Here is a 16623-nt window from a genome sequence, read left to right as displayed (position 1 = left end):
CCCTGGAGTGCAGCAGAGCCCCAGAGCAGAAAGAACAGGGCACTGTTTGCATCTGCATGACCCAAGGCCTCAAGCCTTTACTCTGGGATTCAGGGAGAACACCCTGATCCAGCTCCCCTCATTTGTACAGCACAGACCACATTTGTGGATAATCCTCACAGCTCTGCAGTGAGCACCTCACCCCCACCCTGGCTGCACTTGATGCCTCTGGTGCAGCTGGAGGGAGCATGGCTGGCAGGATCCTTGCTCACACAGGGGCTGAAGTGCAGGAAGAGGACAGCAAGGCAAGGCAGAAACTCAAACACGTGAACGTTCTCCCTCCCCCTCACCCTCTACCTTTGCCCCTGCCTCGCACTGTGCTCCCATCACGAGCGGCCAGACCTCCCCAGCATGATGTCGGGCATCAGGGGAGTGCTACAGAAAATCCTGATCCTTCTGCAGGTTACTCTGACTGTTGTTGTGGGCAAAACACTGATGATACTGTTCCCCAAGGCCATGAAAAGATATATCCTAAAGATGGGAGAAAAGAGCAGAATGAACCAGAATCCAAAGTTCAGCTACGAAAACTGGGGCCCAACTTTCTTCAGCTTCAAGTATTTGCAGTTTGTGCTGAAGGTGAAGTGGAAGAGGCTGGAGGATGAAGCCTACGAAGGACACCCTGCTCCCAACACTCCCGTGGTGACCCTCGGTGGGGAAGTTTGTCACCTCCTGGATTTCATGAAAGGTCAGTAACTGAGTAGCTGGGCTGGGTTTGCTGAGAGCATGAATGAGGAGATGCTGCTGAGGGAGCAGGGACAGGCAGCTGGCACTGGAGTGCATCATGTGCAGACCACCAGCACTCACCTGCTGGAGAAGATGCAGCACATTTACTCCAGCTGCTTCGTGGTTGTGAAAAATAACCTGCATTTATCACCCTGTCTATGCTATCCCTTCACACCACAGAGCTTTTGCAAGAGCTGGCTCTGCCTAGAAACGCTTTTTGCTGAAAGCCAAGGTAATAATTTGTTTTAGGGAAAGAAGGCCCAGAACTGAAACGTGTGCAATGATTCCTGAGTGTTGGCTGTCATTCCCTGTCCACACAGAAAATTCCACACCAGCCCCCTTAGCTAGCCTAAAGCCTAGAAAGCACACAGTGGGTTTTTCCTGATCTAAAGTGGCTGGGAATAAAGCAGAAGTAGCTGCTTTGTATTTTGTCCACTGCCTCCCACTGAGATCCCAGCAGAATGTGGAATTAATCATTAAGCTGCAGCCTCCATCCCCACGGGAGGGATTACATCCTTCTCTCACTCTGCTTCCCTAATTATATATAGATATTTATGTAGAAAATGGGCTGCAAATTCAGAGAAGAGATACATAGTATCTACAGGAAGGCACCACTGTTATTTAATTCTTTAGGATGTGGATCTATGTTAGCAGCAGCTTTTAAGTTAAGCCATGCCAGAAAGGTCTTGAACAAATTCAATGGAATTTAACATAACCAGACTAAAAGAGGTGCTTAAAAATCCTGCAAGCTCTCTTAAATCAAGGCCTTGCAAACAGATGCCAACACAAACACAGTACTGTGTTAATTTGTAAGCAAGTGCAGATACTTTTGCCAGTGTAAGATCAGTTCAATAATAATATATAACCAGAGTTCTGTTTGGACAGGAATTGCAGAAATACATTGAAAGCATGAAAGCCTGTGATGCATGACTGAAAAGTCTACAGTTTCCCCTCAGCTCAGCTTGAACTGACACACCTAAAAAAACCTGGACACGAAAAGGCACTGGGACTCTGTCCTCAATGCCCACCCCTGAACCACTGTCCCTGGATGACCTTGCAGAAGGCCACATTTGAGATTTTTGATGTTGCTGCATACCAAGGATCTCAGGGAGGCTGAAATACCCATTCTGGATCAGTAACCAATCCCAAAAATGTTGGTAACTTGCAAATTTGCTCTTGTGATGAGGAAAAGAGGCTGTGTGACTGCCTGTACTGGACAGGGTTCTCTCAGGTAAACTCTTTGCTGGATGCAGCACAGATAGAGCCAGGCTAGGAAAAACACCTTTATGCCTGCTTTGCAGAGATGCAGAGGTTCTGCTGCTGATTTTACTGATCTAGGAGAAGTTTATGAAGTCACTTAGTGTTGTACAAGAATCCCTCCACCAGAGGCTCAGTTCAGTGTATTTAATTCTGTCCTTCCTCCCTTCACTTAATCACAAAACTTTTTCTTTTTTTTTTTCCCAGATAACCGACCTTTAATCCTGAACTTTGGAAGTTGCACCTGACCTTCATTTATGCTAAAATTTGATGAGTTCAACAAGCTCATCAAAGATTTCAGCTCAATAGCAGATTTCCTTATCATCTACATTGAGGAAGCTCATGCCATAGGTACATTAAAACACCACAGTGGTGCCAACCACAGCTTCAAACATGTCACTTCCTTTAGGGAAAAAAAGTGTGCCAGCAAAGGAGCTGCAAACGAGACAGGAATCTTCAAATCAAGTGGCAACACCACATCTAGGCAACAGTTTGTGTCCCTAATTCTCCTAAGATTCTACTTACACTTCTGACTTTACACTGAGTTACTCATGTCAAGGACACAGTTGTAGCTTTTAACAATTGCTTCTCAATGTTAGTACAGCTCCTTTTGGAAAGAGGAAGAAAAGACATTTCATAGAACAAAAGTTAAGTGTACAATGTGTTAACAGGACAAAAAATTAGTTTTTAGTATTTTCCAAGAACAGGATGCAGACTCCAATTTGAAAAATTTAGCAAGCAAACAAACCACACTTGTTTATCTACACTGGATTCTAAGTAACACGTTGGCACTGGTTTTATCCCAGGATTAAATGTTTTTCTAAAACCTAACATTTATAGTTTTGTAGCAATATGTCATTTTCAACAACCGAGAATCTGTTAATGACTAAGTCAGTCATGAAACCCTTTTACTAGTTTCTACTTTACTGGGAAGAGTTGTGTGCCAGTGTTTGTTTGCATAGTTCTGAAAAACAAAGGTGTGTCCTGGCTCACATTTTGCTTCTCACAGACCTGTAATTTTGGTTTATAGGCTTAATGAGTACCATCAAGCAAAATTAACACTGACAAACCTTACCCAATACATGTTCCCCACCTGGTGTCTTTCTAGGGTAGATCTATGTGGGAGAATTTCAGCTAAGATCCATCAAATATTTCTGAATCCAGGGCAAGAGGAAAATACAGTTTGATGAGGGAAAAAAAAAACAGATCTTGGGATCACTTATTGGAAAGCTATAGTGCTGCCATAATTTGAGGGGGGCTTTCACTTCATGGCAAGTTTTGATGTTAAGAATAAACTGCAAGATTCTTTTAACCTAGTTTTGGGATATGACACACAATACATACCCACTCTTGCACCTATTCAAAATCTTCACTGCTAAATCCCTTCCTTATTTGTTTTAGATGGATGGGCTTTTAAAAACAATGTCATTATTAAAAATCACAGAAGCCTTGAAGATCGAAAAATTGCAGCACAATTTCTTCAGAAAAGTCACCCTTTATGTCCAGTGGTTTTAGACACTATGGAAAACCTGAGCAGTTCAAAATATGCTGCGCTGCCAGAGCGACTCTACGTGCTTCAAGGAGGGAAGGTCATCTACAAGGTAAAAAATATCAGTAGCAATGAGCACAGTATAGAGAGATTTTTACATTTCAAGGTAACTTGAGACTGCTTTACATTTAACAGTCAGTATTTCATTCTGTTTGAGACCTAAACATTTCACAATGCACTGTAAATGTGGAGAGAAATGAAAATGCAGCAAAACCAGTCTGGGCCTTTATAATGTACATATTTGATGTACACCTCAGTCTTGCTCAAATATTTATCTTTTGGCTCACTAGTAACCCGAGGTACATCTAAGCTGTGAAATCCAGGAACACTTCCCACTTCCAGGATTCAGACATTGGCTCTGTCCCAGTGACACAGCAGGGTGTAACTAGTGCATAACCATCTCCCAGGGATGGCTCTAGTGGAAAGGGAGCCCAAGGCACACCTGCCCACCATTCTGGTGCTGCTGCTGTGCTCTGAAGGATTTCTGCTCTGTCTGCTTGAGCATCCCTGTGTCATTTTATTCCCTTTGCAGGGAGGAGTGGGGCCTTGGAATTACCACCCCCAGGAAATACGTGCCATCCTAGAAAAACTGAAATAAAAAAGAAGACTTCAAAGCAAAAACTATTTGGACAGAGAAGTTCAAAAATAATTTATCACAGATCTACATCTAAGGAACAAAAAACAGAATTTAAAAACAGCCATAGAGACAAGAAGAAGAATGTTGTATACGCAAGTATATGCATTGTTGTATATGCAAGGAGCACCTGGAATGAGGTTTATTATGTTTGCCCAGAAACTTTCAGGTATCATCCCTACAACACCAACTTCTGTTCTGCAGTAAATTACTACTCTTATACCAAATTCAGTAATGTGGGAGCTGAGTCCATTGAGCTCTGGATATCAACATTTATATTTGTTATAAATATCCTGCAAGATAAACTTCAGGGTGGTGACATTTCCAAGAGTCCACTAGCATGCAAAGCAACTGATTTCACATTACTATACACATTGCATTTGTACATATAAAATGTTCCCTTTCACTGACTTCAGGAGGCTTCTGAGCAAGACAATCTCTATCAGCATCTGTTTCTATGAGTATTTGTTATGATGGTCCCAGCCTAAAGCACTGGTGGCTGTGACCTGATTCTAGAGAATATTTATAGAAACAAGGGACTGATGTATAATTATTAAAAGCCTATAAAAACACTTCATTTGGATTCTGATTATTTCCATTCCTTCCCTGCCTCTCTCCCCCAGGTTATTTCTAAGCATTAGCAGACATTTATATTCATTCTAACAATCTCTGAGTTTGAGCTGATCAGAGAGTTAGCAACTTAAGGACTTCTGAAGAACTTGTTTGACAGTGGAAGTAATACATCCCACTTAAGTAGCTCAAACTTTTTTTCCTATTTAACTCAGAGTGCAAGGGAAATATTTTACAGGAAATTAAGTTTTAGTTAATGTATTATGTAAACCTGATACAAATACACTACCTTAAATGGACTCAGTTACGCTCAGGTGTTCCAGGCTGACAGTTTAGGTTACAAAATGAAAAAGCTGTTACTACAATTAACAACTGCACTGTGTTGTGGTTGGACTTGATGATCTTATTATCTGTATTCTTCTATCCTATTCCATACATTAAACCAGCAAGGAATATATACCACATCCATACCTTCCAAAACCACTTTAATACAAGGTTCTAATAATAAACATTCTCTGCAGTGCAGGTATTGAAATTTAACTTCCTTATAAAAAAATAAAGTGGGGGCCCAAACTTAAGCTGGGCTCAAGTGTTCTCTGCTGTGCCCTCTGCCATCACCCGGTGCACTGACACAAAGTGATCAAAGCCAGATTTGATGATGAAGCGCAAGTAAGTGGCTTGGAACTCAGGAAGCTGCAGAAGGAATAAAATGTCATTGCATCCTCTGTAGTAACAAAACCACCAAAGCACATTTGCAAAAGTTTGTTAAACACGAGGATCTGGGTACTTCAGGGTTCCTTCTTGAACTGCACATAAATCAAGTTCTTTGACCTGCAACTCAAAAAAATCCCATCACCTCCTGAATTCTGTAGCCTTAAAGGCAGCAACTGAAGGAGAGGAAATTGCCACATTTCTGGAAAGGGCCCTTGCACCTCATTAGGAGCACTAGGCAGGTACAATTTCATAGCATAATCTACAGAGGAGCAGCTGGGAAGTGCAATTTCACACCACAATCTACAAACTCCTCCCTTTAACACCAACTGAGCAATAATTGTAAATAGAGACACATTTGGTTTCTTTATGGTTTCTCCCCACTCAATCCAGACATGCCATTTCATGAACCACTACTGATGTACACTGCAAATACTCACTGTAAATTCTTCCATTTGTAGCTGTCCTTCTCTGTGCTGCAAATCTACAAAATATATTTTAAGGTAAACAATGAAGAACAATGTGCAATGCAGTGAAGTTTTCACTGGACTCAGAGTTCAAGTGAGTTCAAGGACAATGAATTTACGCTACATATAGACATTGTTCTTTTTTATTTTTACAGGTGATTTAAGAGAATACATTTTTGCAGTATCCCAGTCTGTGTATGTATATATACATCCCACTCATTACAGTGTTATAACAAAGTCACCCAAGAGGCACTAAAAAAAGCCAATCCCCAAGCCAAACAATCCAGGAAATGGCACTCTATTATACTATGTAAGCCTGTTTTTAATTTTTGGAACATAAAGTGCACAAGTAGCACTTTTAGCCCTTATACAGCAGTTTACTCTCTGAACTGCTGCAGAGACCAGCAGTTAAAAAATTCACTTAAATGTGACTGTTACATTAATGTCTAATAAAATAATCATCACCCCACACTTTACTCAACAAATAGATGAGGGGTTACAGTGATTCACTGAAAAAAACATTGCCCCCCAAAAAGCCCACAAACTCAGTCTTACCTTTTTCAACACATTGTTCAAAACCCACAGGGTCCTTAGATGTGCTTCTTTCAATCCTTAAGGTCCGCACTAAAATATATATCAATTCAAAATATCAACACAAGTTCTGATTCTTTATTGACACTGATATCTATTCCATCACTTTACAACCACAAAACACTTTCAGAGCATTAACTAATTTTTTTTTTCTCTACGCTATGGGGATTGTGGATACAAAGGACAATTGCTTTATGAAAATGAATCTTTATGCAAAATTAAATCTTTATGTAAATTAAATGTTTACAAATCTCTTAAAAGTGGCTACATACCGACTATGACACTACTGTGGGAACTTTTAAGGCACAGACACGCATTTTAATATAGCACATATTTCCTATGGCAAGACACAAAGTCTTACCCAAATAACACTGGATGGCGACTTTGCTGATTTTTACACATTTGGGAAATCCAATAATCAGTTCCTGTGGGAACATGCCCGTAGTCGTCCAAAATGTTTTGGAACTTCTGTAGAGAGAACAGAACAAAATCCTCAACTGAAGCTTTCCATCTATAACCATCTTGAATGAAATATACCACAGAAAAACATGGAGTGGAAAGGAAGGGGAAAAGCGGAGGGGAAGAAGGGTGGAAAAGGGTGGAAAAACAGGGGGAGAGCGAGGAAGGGAAGGAGAGGGACGAAAAGGAATAGGGGAAAGAGGGGGGAAAGGAAGGGGGATGCATTTTTATTTGGGGTGCTTTCAGCAGGGCCCTGTACAAGGACGGGGCCGCTCTCTGGGGCGGCCCCGCACAGGATTGCGACGGCGGCGGGCGCCGAGCTCTCCCACCGTGCGGCGGCTCCAGCGGGAGGGCGAGGGCCGCGCCCGGCGGGCTCCGCTCCCGCCGCCCCCGCCGCCCTCACCCGTCCGCCACGCTCTCGGCGGGGTGCTCGGCATCGCTGGACGTGGCCAGGACCAGCGCGGCCCCCGCCGAGCTCCGGCACCAGTCGGCGGCTCCCATCGCCCGCCGCGGCGCTGCCGCTCCCGGGCAACCGCGGCGGCTCCTCCCCTGCGGCCGCGGCCGCCGCGGGGAGCCGGGCCCGCCGCTGGCCGGGCGGGGCCCCGCTGCCCCGGGCCCCGCTGCGCCCCGCCCGCCGCCCGCGCGGCCCCGCCCGCCGCCCGCGGGCGCCGCGGGGCGGGAGCGCCGAGCCCCGGCCTGGCTGACGGCGCGGCCCCTCCCGGGGCAGGTAGGTGGCGGCCGGGGGGATCGGGGAACCAGCGGGATTCTGGCCTCCCTGCCCGGGCGGAGAGGGGCGGGGTGGGGACCCTTCCCCCGGCGCCCTTCCCCCGGTGCCCCTTCCCCCTGTGCCCTTCCCCCTGTGCCCGTTCCCCCGGTGCTCTTCCCCCGGTGCCCCTTCCCCCTGTGCCCTTCCCCCGGTGCTCTTCCCCCGGTGCCCCATCCCCCGGTGCCCCTTCCCCCTGTGCCCCTTCCCCCGGTGCCCGTTCCCCCGGTGCCCTTCCCCCCGTGCCCCTTCCCCCTGTGCCCCTTCCCCCGGTGCCCGTTCCCCCGGTGCCCTTCCCCCGGTGCCCTTCCCCTGTGCCCGTTCCCCCGGTGCCCGTTCCCCCGGTGCCCTTCCCCCGGTGCCCCTCGGGGCAGTGCCCGCTCACGGCGCGCTCAGCCCCGGGCACAGCCCGATCCCTTCGCAGACCCTTCCCAGCTCCTCTCCGGGTTGGACCCCATCCCTTCGCACCCGGCTCCCCATCCGTCCCGGTACCCCCGGCCCCCCTGGGGCAGGGCCCGCTCGCCAGCCCCGCCGGCCGGGAGGCGAGAGGATCCTGTCCCTGCCCTGCCCCTCGCCAGGGCAGGTCTGAGCTCTCCTGCCCCCCCCAGACCCGCTCGCCAGCCAGAGCCCCCCGGCACCGGGGAAGGGGCGCCGGGAGATGCCCACCCTCCCCGGGAGGGAGGTTCCAGCAGGCTCCATTGCCCAGCTGCAGTCAGACATGTGCCCTCCTCTTCCTCCTTCTCCTGCCTGCAGGAGAACCAGGCCTGGTTGTGCGGGCACTTCCCACTCAACCCCTCTCCCGCTGCCCCTGTCTCCATCCCGGGCCTGGGATCTATCCCGGGGGTCTCAGCCAGCCCGGGGTCCAGCTCCCACTCGGATGGGGTGGGTGGTTTGGTGGCAGGCAGCTCACGCCCCTGCTCCACACAGCCTGCCCTCCTTGCTACGTGGCCATGCTCAGGGCTCTAAGGGGAGCTGCCAGCTTTGGGGGCTTCCCTAGGTCATGTTTTTGACTGTGGCTGTTCTTCACTTGTCTGTGATTTGTTTTTACAGAGCTGGTCGAGGGGAATGTCGTACTGTCTCCACTCAGAAAGCCATTTGGATACTGGGCCAATATACGTGCGTGAAAATGGGAAGCTGCATGTGGTAAATCGGGGTGCAGGCAGCGTACAGAATGTCACTCCCAAAGCAAGACCTTTCAGTCTGTTTTCCAGAACTTTTTCAGTGGAGCTTTGCATGAACAGGGAGGATGATAGGGCAAGGAGGCAGAGGACTGATCATTTCATCTTCACCTACACCAAGGAGGGGAACCTCCGCTACTCGGCCAAGTCCCTCTTCAGCCTAGTGCTGGGTTACATTTCTGACAATGTAGATCACATTGACTCGTTGATTGGTTTCCCAGAGCAGATTGCTGAAAAGCTCTTTTCAGCAGCAGAAGCAAGACAAAAGTTCACAGAGCCAGTGACAGGACTGAGAGCTCTGCAGAAATTCACTGAAGCCTATGGCAGTTTGGTGCTGTGCTCACTGTGCTTGCGGAACAGGTAAGTGTGTCCCCTAACAAATCTTGTCTTCTGCTAGCACACTTCAAACTTCCCCTAAATTAAATTAAATAAAAATACATTTTAGCCTTACAACACCACGTAACATTAATTAAATGCCCTGAGCACTATCTGATTCTTGTGCTTTTATCCCATCCCTTTCCTACAAGTGAAGCTGTAGGTTTCATTTTAAGATACAAATCATAACAGAGGTAACAGACTGCCTCTGCTTTAACCAACAGGGGATCTTATATGGAAGATTAAACCTGCAACTATTTTTAACAATAATAATAACTTCTGTGGAAATCCGTGTGCTGAGTGCCTTCTCAGGTATTTCATGGGATGTCTCTTTAATTGCTGTTTAAAAGCTTTTCAACACACTTAGCTGACTGTACAGATAAAATACACCCCTGCAAATTGTTCAGGTTTACTAACTATAAGCTTTCTGATATGTCTCATTTTGAGGGCTCAGAAGAAGATACAGACTTGTTGGTAAGTTGCAGGCTTTAAAATCAAGCAGATTTTACCTTGTTACCACCCCATATTGGCTGTACTTTAACGAGGTCCTGATTACAGTTCGGCACTAGTTTTTCCATCTTCTCAGTGCCCACATCTTTAACTGAAAGAGTCTTGCCAAGTTTAAAACTGGATTATGTTTTTAAAGCCTTGCTCCTACTGAAGTCTTTCCCAGTAATAGAACCCTTCTCTTCCATCTCTACACTTGAAAAAGGGATGGTTTATCCAGTTTAAAATCAAAGTACTGGCATATTCATCTGAAGTACCAAGGGTGTTCTGAGCACAGTGGGAATGTTTGAGTAGAAGTCAATTATCCTTTGTTTTATCCTTTAAACCTTCTCCCTTTTTATCTCTAGCACAGATAATTTTATGGGCTTAATTTAGAAATTAAGCTACTTCTGGCATCTTTTGCCATTACAGAAAGCTGAGTTAAGCATCAAGTCTTTGAAATCCAGGAAGTAAGGCATTAAGGCATTTTCTGATGAATTTTATTTCTAAGAGCCCACTCTCCAGAACCCCCCTGAGCTAATAATCTCTCTCGAGAACTGGCTTATGCTCTGTTTATTGTGCTTTTTGCAGAGCCAAATTGCACAGGCAAGGGGTTTGAGTGGGGTGGTTTGAGGGGTACAATTACACTGGGATGATATTAAGGTCCTCTTGTTTGCATGGACAAAGAGGTGTTCTTGGAGGGATCAGGTTAATAATCACCCCCAGTATATGCAGTGAAGATGCTGACCTCAGGGTGTGTCTTGCCATGGGGAATACAAGGTAAATTCAGGAGGTATCAGTGAATTTGGAGCTTGTCTTGCCACAGGGACAGCAAGAGGTGACTGCAGGGGAGGTACTGAGGGCTACGTGCTCATTACTGCATACTCATGCCTGCCATTCTTCAGTGGTTTGTTCCCATCTCTGAACCTCCTACTGAATAGCTCCAGCACAGATGTTTGCGTGGCTGCTGAGTGAATCACACCAGGGAACCAGCACAGCTGAAAAAAAACCCAGAGTAACTGCTGCCTCAGCTCTGGCCAGTCCTGGACTTCTACCTCTACTCAAGCATTTTATTGACATATATAAAAACTAAAATTTTGCTACTGAAAGGCTATCCTGTCCTGTTTAAAATCCATGTTTGAGGTGGATTTTAAACCTGGATGAATGTGGGTTTGTCTGTACCTTTCCTAGGAAGAGCAGTTTGTGAAACTGACTATAAACTGAGACATTTTGCATTATTCTGAAATAATACAGCAATAATCTGTAAAGAAGCTCCTAACAGCAATATTTACAAGTTGAATCAAATCTAAACCATGACAGTGATTTAAGGAGAAGACTGGGAATTCAGACTTGTGTGCCAGCTGCACATAAAGAGGTACTTAGTGCAGCTGGGTAATTTCTGTCAATTTTCGCATAGGTACTTGGCAGAAACGAGTGCATTGTGCTTATGGCACTTGGGGATGTGGACTTACATGCCTGAGCACTGAGGGCTTTTTTTTTTTTTTTTTTTTTTGGCTTTGCAGGTACCTGGTTATCTCTGAAAAGCTTGAAGAAATTAAGTCTTTCCGGGAGCTGACGTGTTTGGATCTCTCCTACTGTAAACTTGGAGATGAACATGAGCTGCTGGAACACCTCACCAAAGAGGCCCTGTCTAGGTACCAATTTCTTGAGCTAAAAATGACTCTTTCCTACCACTAAGCAGTTCAAAGAATCAGGCTGAGACTTTAAAGGGAAGTTTCACAGACTACGGAGTGTAAGGTTGAAGATTTTGGTTGTTCATAAAACCTGTTCTGTAGGTAAACAAAATACAGAATTTATTGTGCACAAAGCACATACTGAATCATAAAAAGTACTAAAATTATGCAAGATAATTTACTAGCTCATGTTTTATATAAACTTTTTATAATTTTTATTGTCTAGGTAAAAAATGCATCTTTAACATTTGGAACAGTTTTACATTTCCTATTTTAAGGGGGAACTTTTTCAGCCAGATTTTTAACCAAACTAGTGTTCTACATTAAGATTTCTGCAAGCAGGATGTTGATTATTTGGTTAGTTAACATCTCAAACCAGTAAATTTTGTAATTTTCTTGTGTACAAAAAACTGATGAGTAGATAATTTTGGAAGCATTAGGTAGGATGACTGCTAATTAAGGATATTATGTTACTGTAAGATTTTGGTGCATTTTGCATCAAGGTTTTATCTTGAAGTGCTCTGAAGAGCACTTAAATGTGATGTTTCTTCCTGAGTTTTGTTAATCTGTTATACAACCTCATTATTTTCTTAAAATCATTGCTTATGATCACTTATTGAATCTGTCCTCTCGGTTTGCCAAGCATTTTCTTCGTTTTGAGTGCATTTCAGTTTGGCAGCCTTGGTATAAATAACTTCAGGGTATAAAGAAGCTTATTGTCTCTGTTGGCAAACGTTTGGCTCTAGAATCAGTTTGTCACTGGAGCTGTGGGCATGGCTGCTCAAGTGGTGCTTCTGTTGAGCTAGCAGGGAAATGTAAAGATATTTGTTACTCCTGCTAACCCAGGCTCCTTCCTCACTGCTTTTTACAGTGAGCCTGTAGGGGCTGGCACAGGATGACCCTTCTGACACAGAGTTGTAGGACATTTTCTAAAACTCTGAGAAACAATGGCCATAAATTCCATGTTTGTATCTCTGCTGGCAGTGTGGAAAGGCTTCTCCTGAAGGACAACTCCCTGTCAGATGCCGGCCTGCGCAGGATGACAGCGCCCGTCCGCGTGCTGAAAAAGGGGCTTGAGAATCTGCTGGTGCTGGACTTGTCCTGTAAGTGCTGCATGGTCCCATGACACAAAGATCCTGTGTCCTTTCTGATAAAGAATTTACCCTCCTTAGCACTGAAGGAATATGATTAATTTGTTGATTCCCATGAGCCAAGTGCTCAACCCCAGATCTCACCAGCAGCCTCCCAGAACGCACAGGGCAGACCTGAGGTCTCAGGCATTTGCTACTCACATAAATACTTTTAGTAGTTTGAGAATTGGTATTGTAAATATTTGTATTTTGATAATTAGAGCGGCAAAGTCAGTTTTGTTCCAGTATTAGCTTTTGGAACAAATACTTCCATGGTATTTTAATAATCTTTTTCCACATCATGAAGCCTACTTGATTTTATGTGGCCTTACAGGTAACCCTAAAATCACAGATGTGGGAATTGGATACCTTCTTTCTTTCAAGAAACTGAATTGTTTGGACATTTCTGGGACAGGTCTCAAGGTAAAAATCATCTGAAAAAGTTTACTGGACAAGTGTAATAAAAATTCTTGCCCTCTGACTACTTTATTTTCCTTTTTGCCCAGGATGTTGATGCTGTCATAAAGCGGCTTCAAATGCAGATAGGCCTGGTTCACTCAAAAGTGCCTCTGAAAGAATTTGATCACAGTAACTGCAAAACAGAGGGATGGGCAGAGCAGGTAAGGAGGGGTTAAACCTGCTGTACTCTCTAAAAATTTGTCTTCTAGAATACAAAATCGCTGAATAGGAAAGAACAAGGGATGGAGCTGTTTCCAATGATATTTCTGTAAATTTTACAAGACACATTTTAACTGCTTCATCTGCTCTTTCAGACAGTTCTGCAGTGGGAGCAGGCAGTTACGGAGGCCATGAAGCCCCAGGACAACTTGAGATCCAGAGTAGCAGCTCTTCGCTTCTGTACGTAACTGCATGGACACCACAGGGCTGATTTATTTTCTTTTCTACAGGGACTATTTCCATACTCTTTTGGGTTATGGTACAAATAGCATCTCAGGTGTGCAATTTCAGCCCTTTGTGTAACTTCATTACAATGTACTTGAGTTTTTTTCGTTTGTAAGACTCCTGGATAATTCAAGTACAGCACATAGACAACAACTGAGTTTTTTCCTTAAAATTCTGAGTCCAAAATATAAATGGTATTTTTTTCTCTGCACATTTCCAAGCTGGCTTGGTGAAAACAATTTGTACCACAAAGTTATGCATTTAAAAGCATAATTCTCTTTTTCCCAAAATCTAAACTTGATTTTTTTTTTTTGCTTGTAGACGGCAAGACACGCAGAATAGAGGAAGTAGTCAAATGTACACTGGTCGAGCCAGAAACTAAAGCATCTGGAAACTTGCAGTTTTATAAGGAAAACGTTGAAAATTGCCATTTACCTTTGAAAAAGGAGGTTGCAGGCAGCCATGAATTAAAGAACAATAAAAAAAGAGCTTTGGCTGAACAAGAGAGAGAAAGGACTTCCAAACAGAAGCATCTGTGCCTCACTGTGGAGGACTGGGATTTGTTAAATACCTACTGAGTCAGAAAGAAGTGGGTCTTTTGTTTGTTGTTCTCTTGCTGATGACAGGATTTGGACATATTGAGAGGGAGTGACAAAGAACTGTTAAAGCTGATTGCTGTGACATGCCTGTGTATAACCTGTGCTGGGGGAGAGATAGAGACAAGAAGATTGGTAATGCTACTGTATATTTTCAATACATAATAATTTTTTCAAATAAAGTTTTTGTTGTCATCCTTAACTAACTCTCCTGGTGAAGGTATTTGTCACCAAAACAGCTGGTCCTATCCCTGCTCCTCTCCTGCCTCTCGAGAGGCAGGACACAGATCACTGCAGCTCACCTGAAATGAAGCTGCACTGGGCTTGTCAAGTGCCATGGGATGTTTACAGTGCTGCTGGAGCAGAAACCTCAGCCTGAAAGCACAAGCTGTGCTGATGGGGCTGTGCAGAGGGAGGGAGCACAAAGGATAAGCACAGACCTCTGGGAAGGGAGGCAGAGGCAGTAACACCTCACCAGCAGCCATTGCAGAAGCCCAAAGTGGAACACAAGTCCCCTTTCTTTCTCATTTTAGCCCAGGAAATGAGAGCTGGAATGAGGTTACTGTAGAGATTATGCTCTGCAGTTGTAATATATTCTCCCTTACAAGCAAATTCACTGCATTTCAGATAATTCTGTGGTTTAAAACCCATTTTCAGTGTGCCTTTAATACACTAACTGTGCTTCTCCATCTGGAAACACTGAGGGGCATTTATAATTCAAATATTAATTATGCAGGTCAGCTGTAAATCACCTGGACACTCAGACCTGGTCTGTGTTGGTCTGTGCAGCTGCAATGTGCAGGTAACTGTTAAACATTGAACTCCTGCCCTGAGTCTTTCCATCAAAACTGGCTGAGGTGCACGGGGCTCATCAGTGTCTTCTTAGGCCTCACGAGGCCAAGGATTTTCTACAGCTTTCCCCTACTAGTGCTTCTTCAGAGGGTGTCTTCCTTTTACACTGGTACAGTTTACCATAATTCATCACCAAGAAAAGCAGCACGTCCTTGGAAATCAGGAAGAGGCCAAGAAAATGAACTTCAGCTCAGAAATGCCTAAAGAATAAAACCCCTTTGTTGTCTTTTCCTTACTGCTGAATTTTCCAAAGAAAAGGACTACACACAAACAAAACGGGAACACTTGCACTGAAATCCTACTTTCTTTTCCCAGAAACTCAAAGCTATTAATACCTTCCCCTGACAACTACATCAGCTCTCTTCTGAGACAGATTATGGCACAAATTGTGACTCAAAACAGTGGCTCAGTGGGGAGGAAGATGTGCAGTCTTCCTCCTCAAGCTGCCTCTGGTGCAATTGCCACCATGGAATTTTTGGCCACCCCTTCCACCATTGGAGACATGCACATTTTTTAACCAATCCTAATTTTGCCAAACTCTTTACCTGGGCCCTGTGTTGAGCATGAGGGTTCCTATATATATATTTTTTTAACAGCTGATTAGTTCAATCCTTACTGCACTGGGATGACATTTGATAGGCACAGGGAAAACAAGCTGTGCACCCTGGCCAGGCCTGGACAGAGACAGGTGAGTAAAAGCAGCTTTAACATTCCCCCATGCAGAGTTTTGCCATCTCGTTCCAGGCAGAGTGTGAGTCACAATACTGTAAAGCTATTTATAAAAAGATCTCTCAGATTTCCAGCTATATCCCAGTGACAAATTAGAAGCAACATTCACCATTGATCTGAGTTACAGTGACAGGCAGAGCTGCAGATCACAGGACTGAGAAGAAATGAGTGAACAGGGGTTTATTTTTAAATATCTGTGACCTGAGGTGGCAGTGGCAAGAAGATCACCTCATGGGGTTTTTTTGGACCTAGAAAAGTAAGAGTACTCACTGTAAATGTGGGGTTTTCCTCAATGTTTTAGACACAGATGAGATTTTCAAAGAAGCAGAATAAAACCTCATCTTTCTTAAATTTCAGTGTCATGTTTGTACCTATAGCCTGAGGACTGCTTTGAAGGCTTGGCTGCCTGCTTGTGCCCTGCTGGCAGAGGAACAAAACCAGCAGCAAACAGATCCAGAGTCACCCCACACCACCCTGGGAGCAGCACCTGATTTTCGGCTGCTCTCTGCTCCAAGGCTGAGACTTCCTTTTCCTTCTTTCTTTGCCAAATTCAGTGAGAGCCACTCCAGCTCCACGGCTGTTCTCAACCTGATGTTGCAAAAACTGCACAGCCCTGGGTGAAGAGCAGGTTATTTACACACTGGTTCCTGCCCTGGGTGTCAGGGACAGCTACTCTGTCCCAGGGACATAATTTATCCCCCAGACCGTGAAACTTCTCCAGTTTTCCATGCCATTACAGTCTCTGTGCTGGCCTTCATGGTTTGAGAAGAGAGCAGGAGGTGGCCTGAGCAGCATCTCCCCATGGTGTCACTCCCAGCACAGCATTCCCACGGAAGTGTCCCAGGAGCATCAACACAGATCCCTCAAAGTCACCGCTGAAACCACCTGCAGATGTGTTCTGAGCCCAGACAGAAGCT

The 16623-nt window shown here is 44.8% G+C and overlaps 3 protein-coding genes across 3 annotated transcripts; 2 read left to right on the top strand and 1 right to left on the bottom strand.

The window, feature by feature from the left end:
• Nucleotides 1–316: 316 nt before the first annotated feature.
• Nucleotides 317–4779, top strand: DIO1 (iodothyronine deiodinase 1). The gene is made up of 4 exons (XM_021529696.3): nucleotides 317–724; nucleotides 2227–2370; nucleotides 3421–3620; nucleotides 4101–4779. The coding sequence occupies exons 1-4, from the start codon at nucleotides 391–393 to the stop codon at nucleotides 4164–4166; spliced, it is 744 nt and encodes a 247-aa protein (XP_021385371.2). The 5' UTR covers nucleotides 317–390; the 3' UTR covers nucleotides 4167–4779.
• A 461-nt stretch (nucleotides 4780–5240) lies between these two features.
• IFT25 (intraflagellar transport 25) lies at nucleotides 5241–7558 on the bottom strand. Its single transcript, XM_021529707.2, has 5 exons — nucleotides 7404–7558; nucleotides 6903–7009; nucleotides 6506–6574; nucleotides 5924–5967; nucleotides 5241–5465 (listed from the first exon to the last, which is right to left on the bottom strand). The coding sequence occupies exons 1-5, from the start codon at nucleotides 7499–7501 to the stop codon at nucleotides 5358–5360; spliced, it is 426 nt and encodes a 141-aa protein (XP_021385382.1). The 5' UTR covers nucleotides 7502–7558; the 3' UTR covers nucleotides 5241–5357.
• A 99-nt stretch (nucleotides 7559–7657) lies between these two features.
• Nucleotides 7658–14331, top strand: LRRC42 (leucine rich repeat containing 42). The gene is made up of 8 exons (XM_021530422.2): nucleotides 7658–7727; nucleotides 8814–9301; nucleotides 11326–11457; nucleotides 12481–12599; nucleotides 12961–13049; nucleotides 13133–13246; nucleotides 13400–13484; nucleotides 13851–14331. The coding sequence occupies exons 2-8, from the start codon at nucleotides 8829–8831 to the stop codon at nucleotides 14105–14107; spliced, it is 1269 nt and encodes a 422-aa protein (XP_021386097.2). The 5' UTR covers nucleotides 7658–7727; nucleotides 8814–8828; the 3' UTR covers nucleotides 14108–14331.
• The last annotated feature ends 2292 nt before the right edge of the window (nucleotides 14332–16623 follow it).

The sequence above is a fragment of the Lonchura striata genome, chromosome 9 (genome assembly GCF_046129695.1).
Source record: "Lonchura striata isolate bLonStr1 chromosome 9, bLonStr1.mat, whole genome shotgun sequence".
Taxonomy (NCBI): Eukaryota; Metazoa; Chordata; class Aves; order Passeriformes; family Estrildidae; genus Lonchura; species Lonchura striata.
The sequence above is the reverse complement of the archived record's forward strand: the minus strand, read 5'-3'. Positions and strand labels throughout refer to the sequence as shown.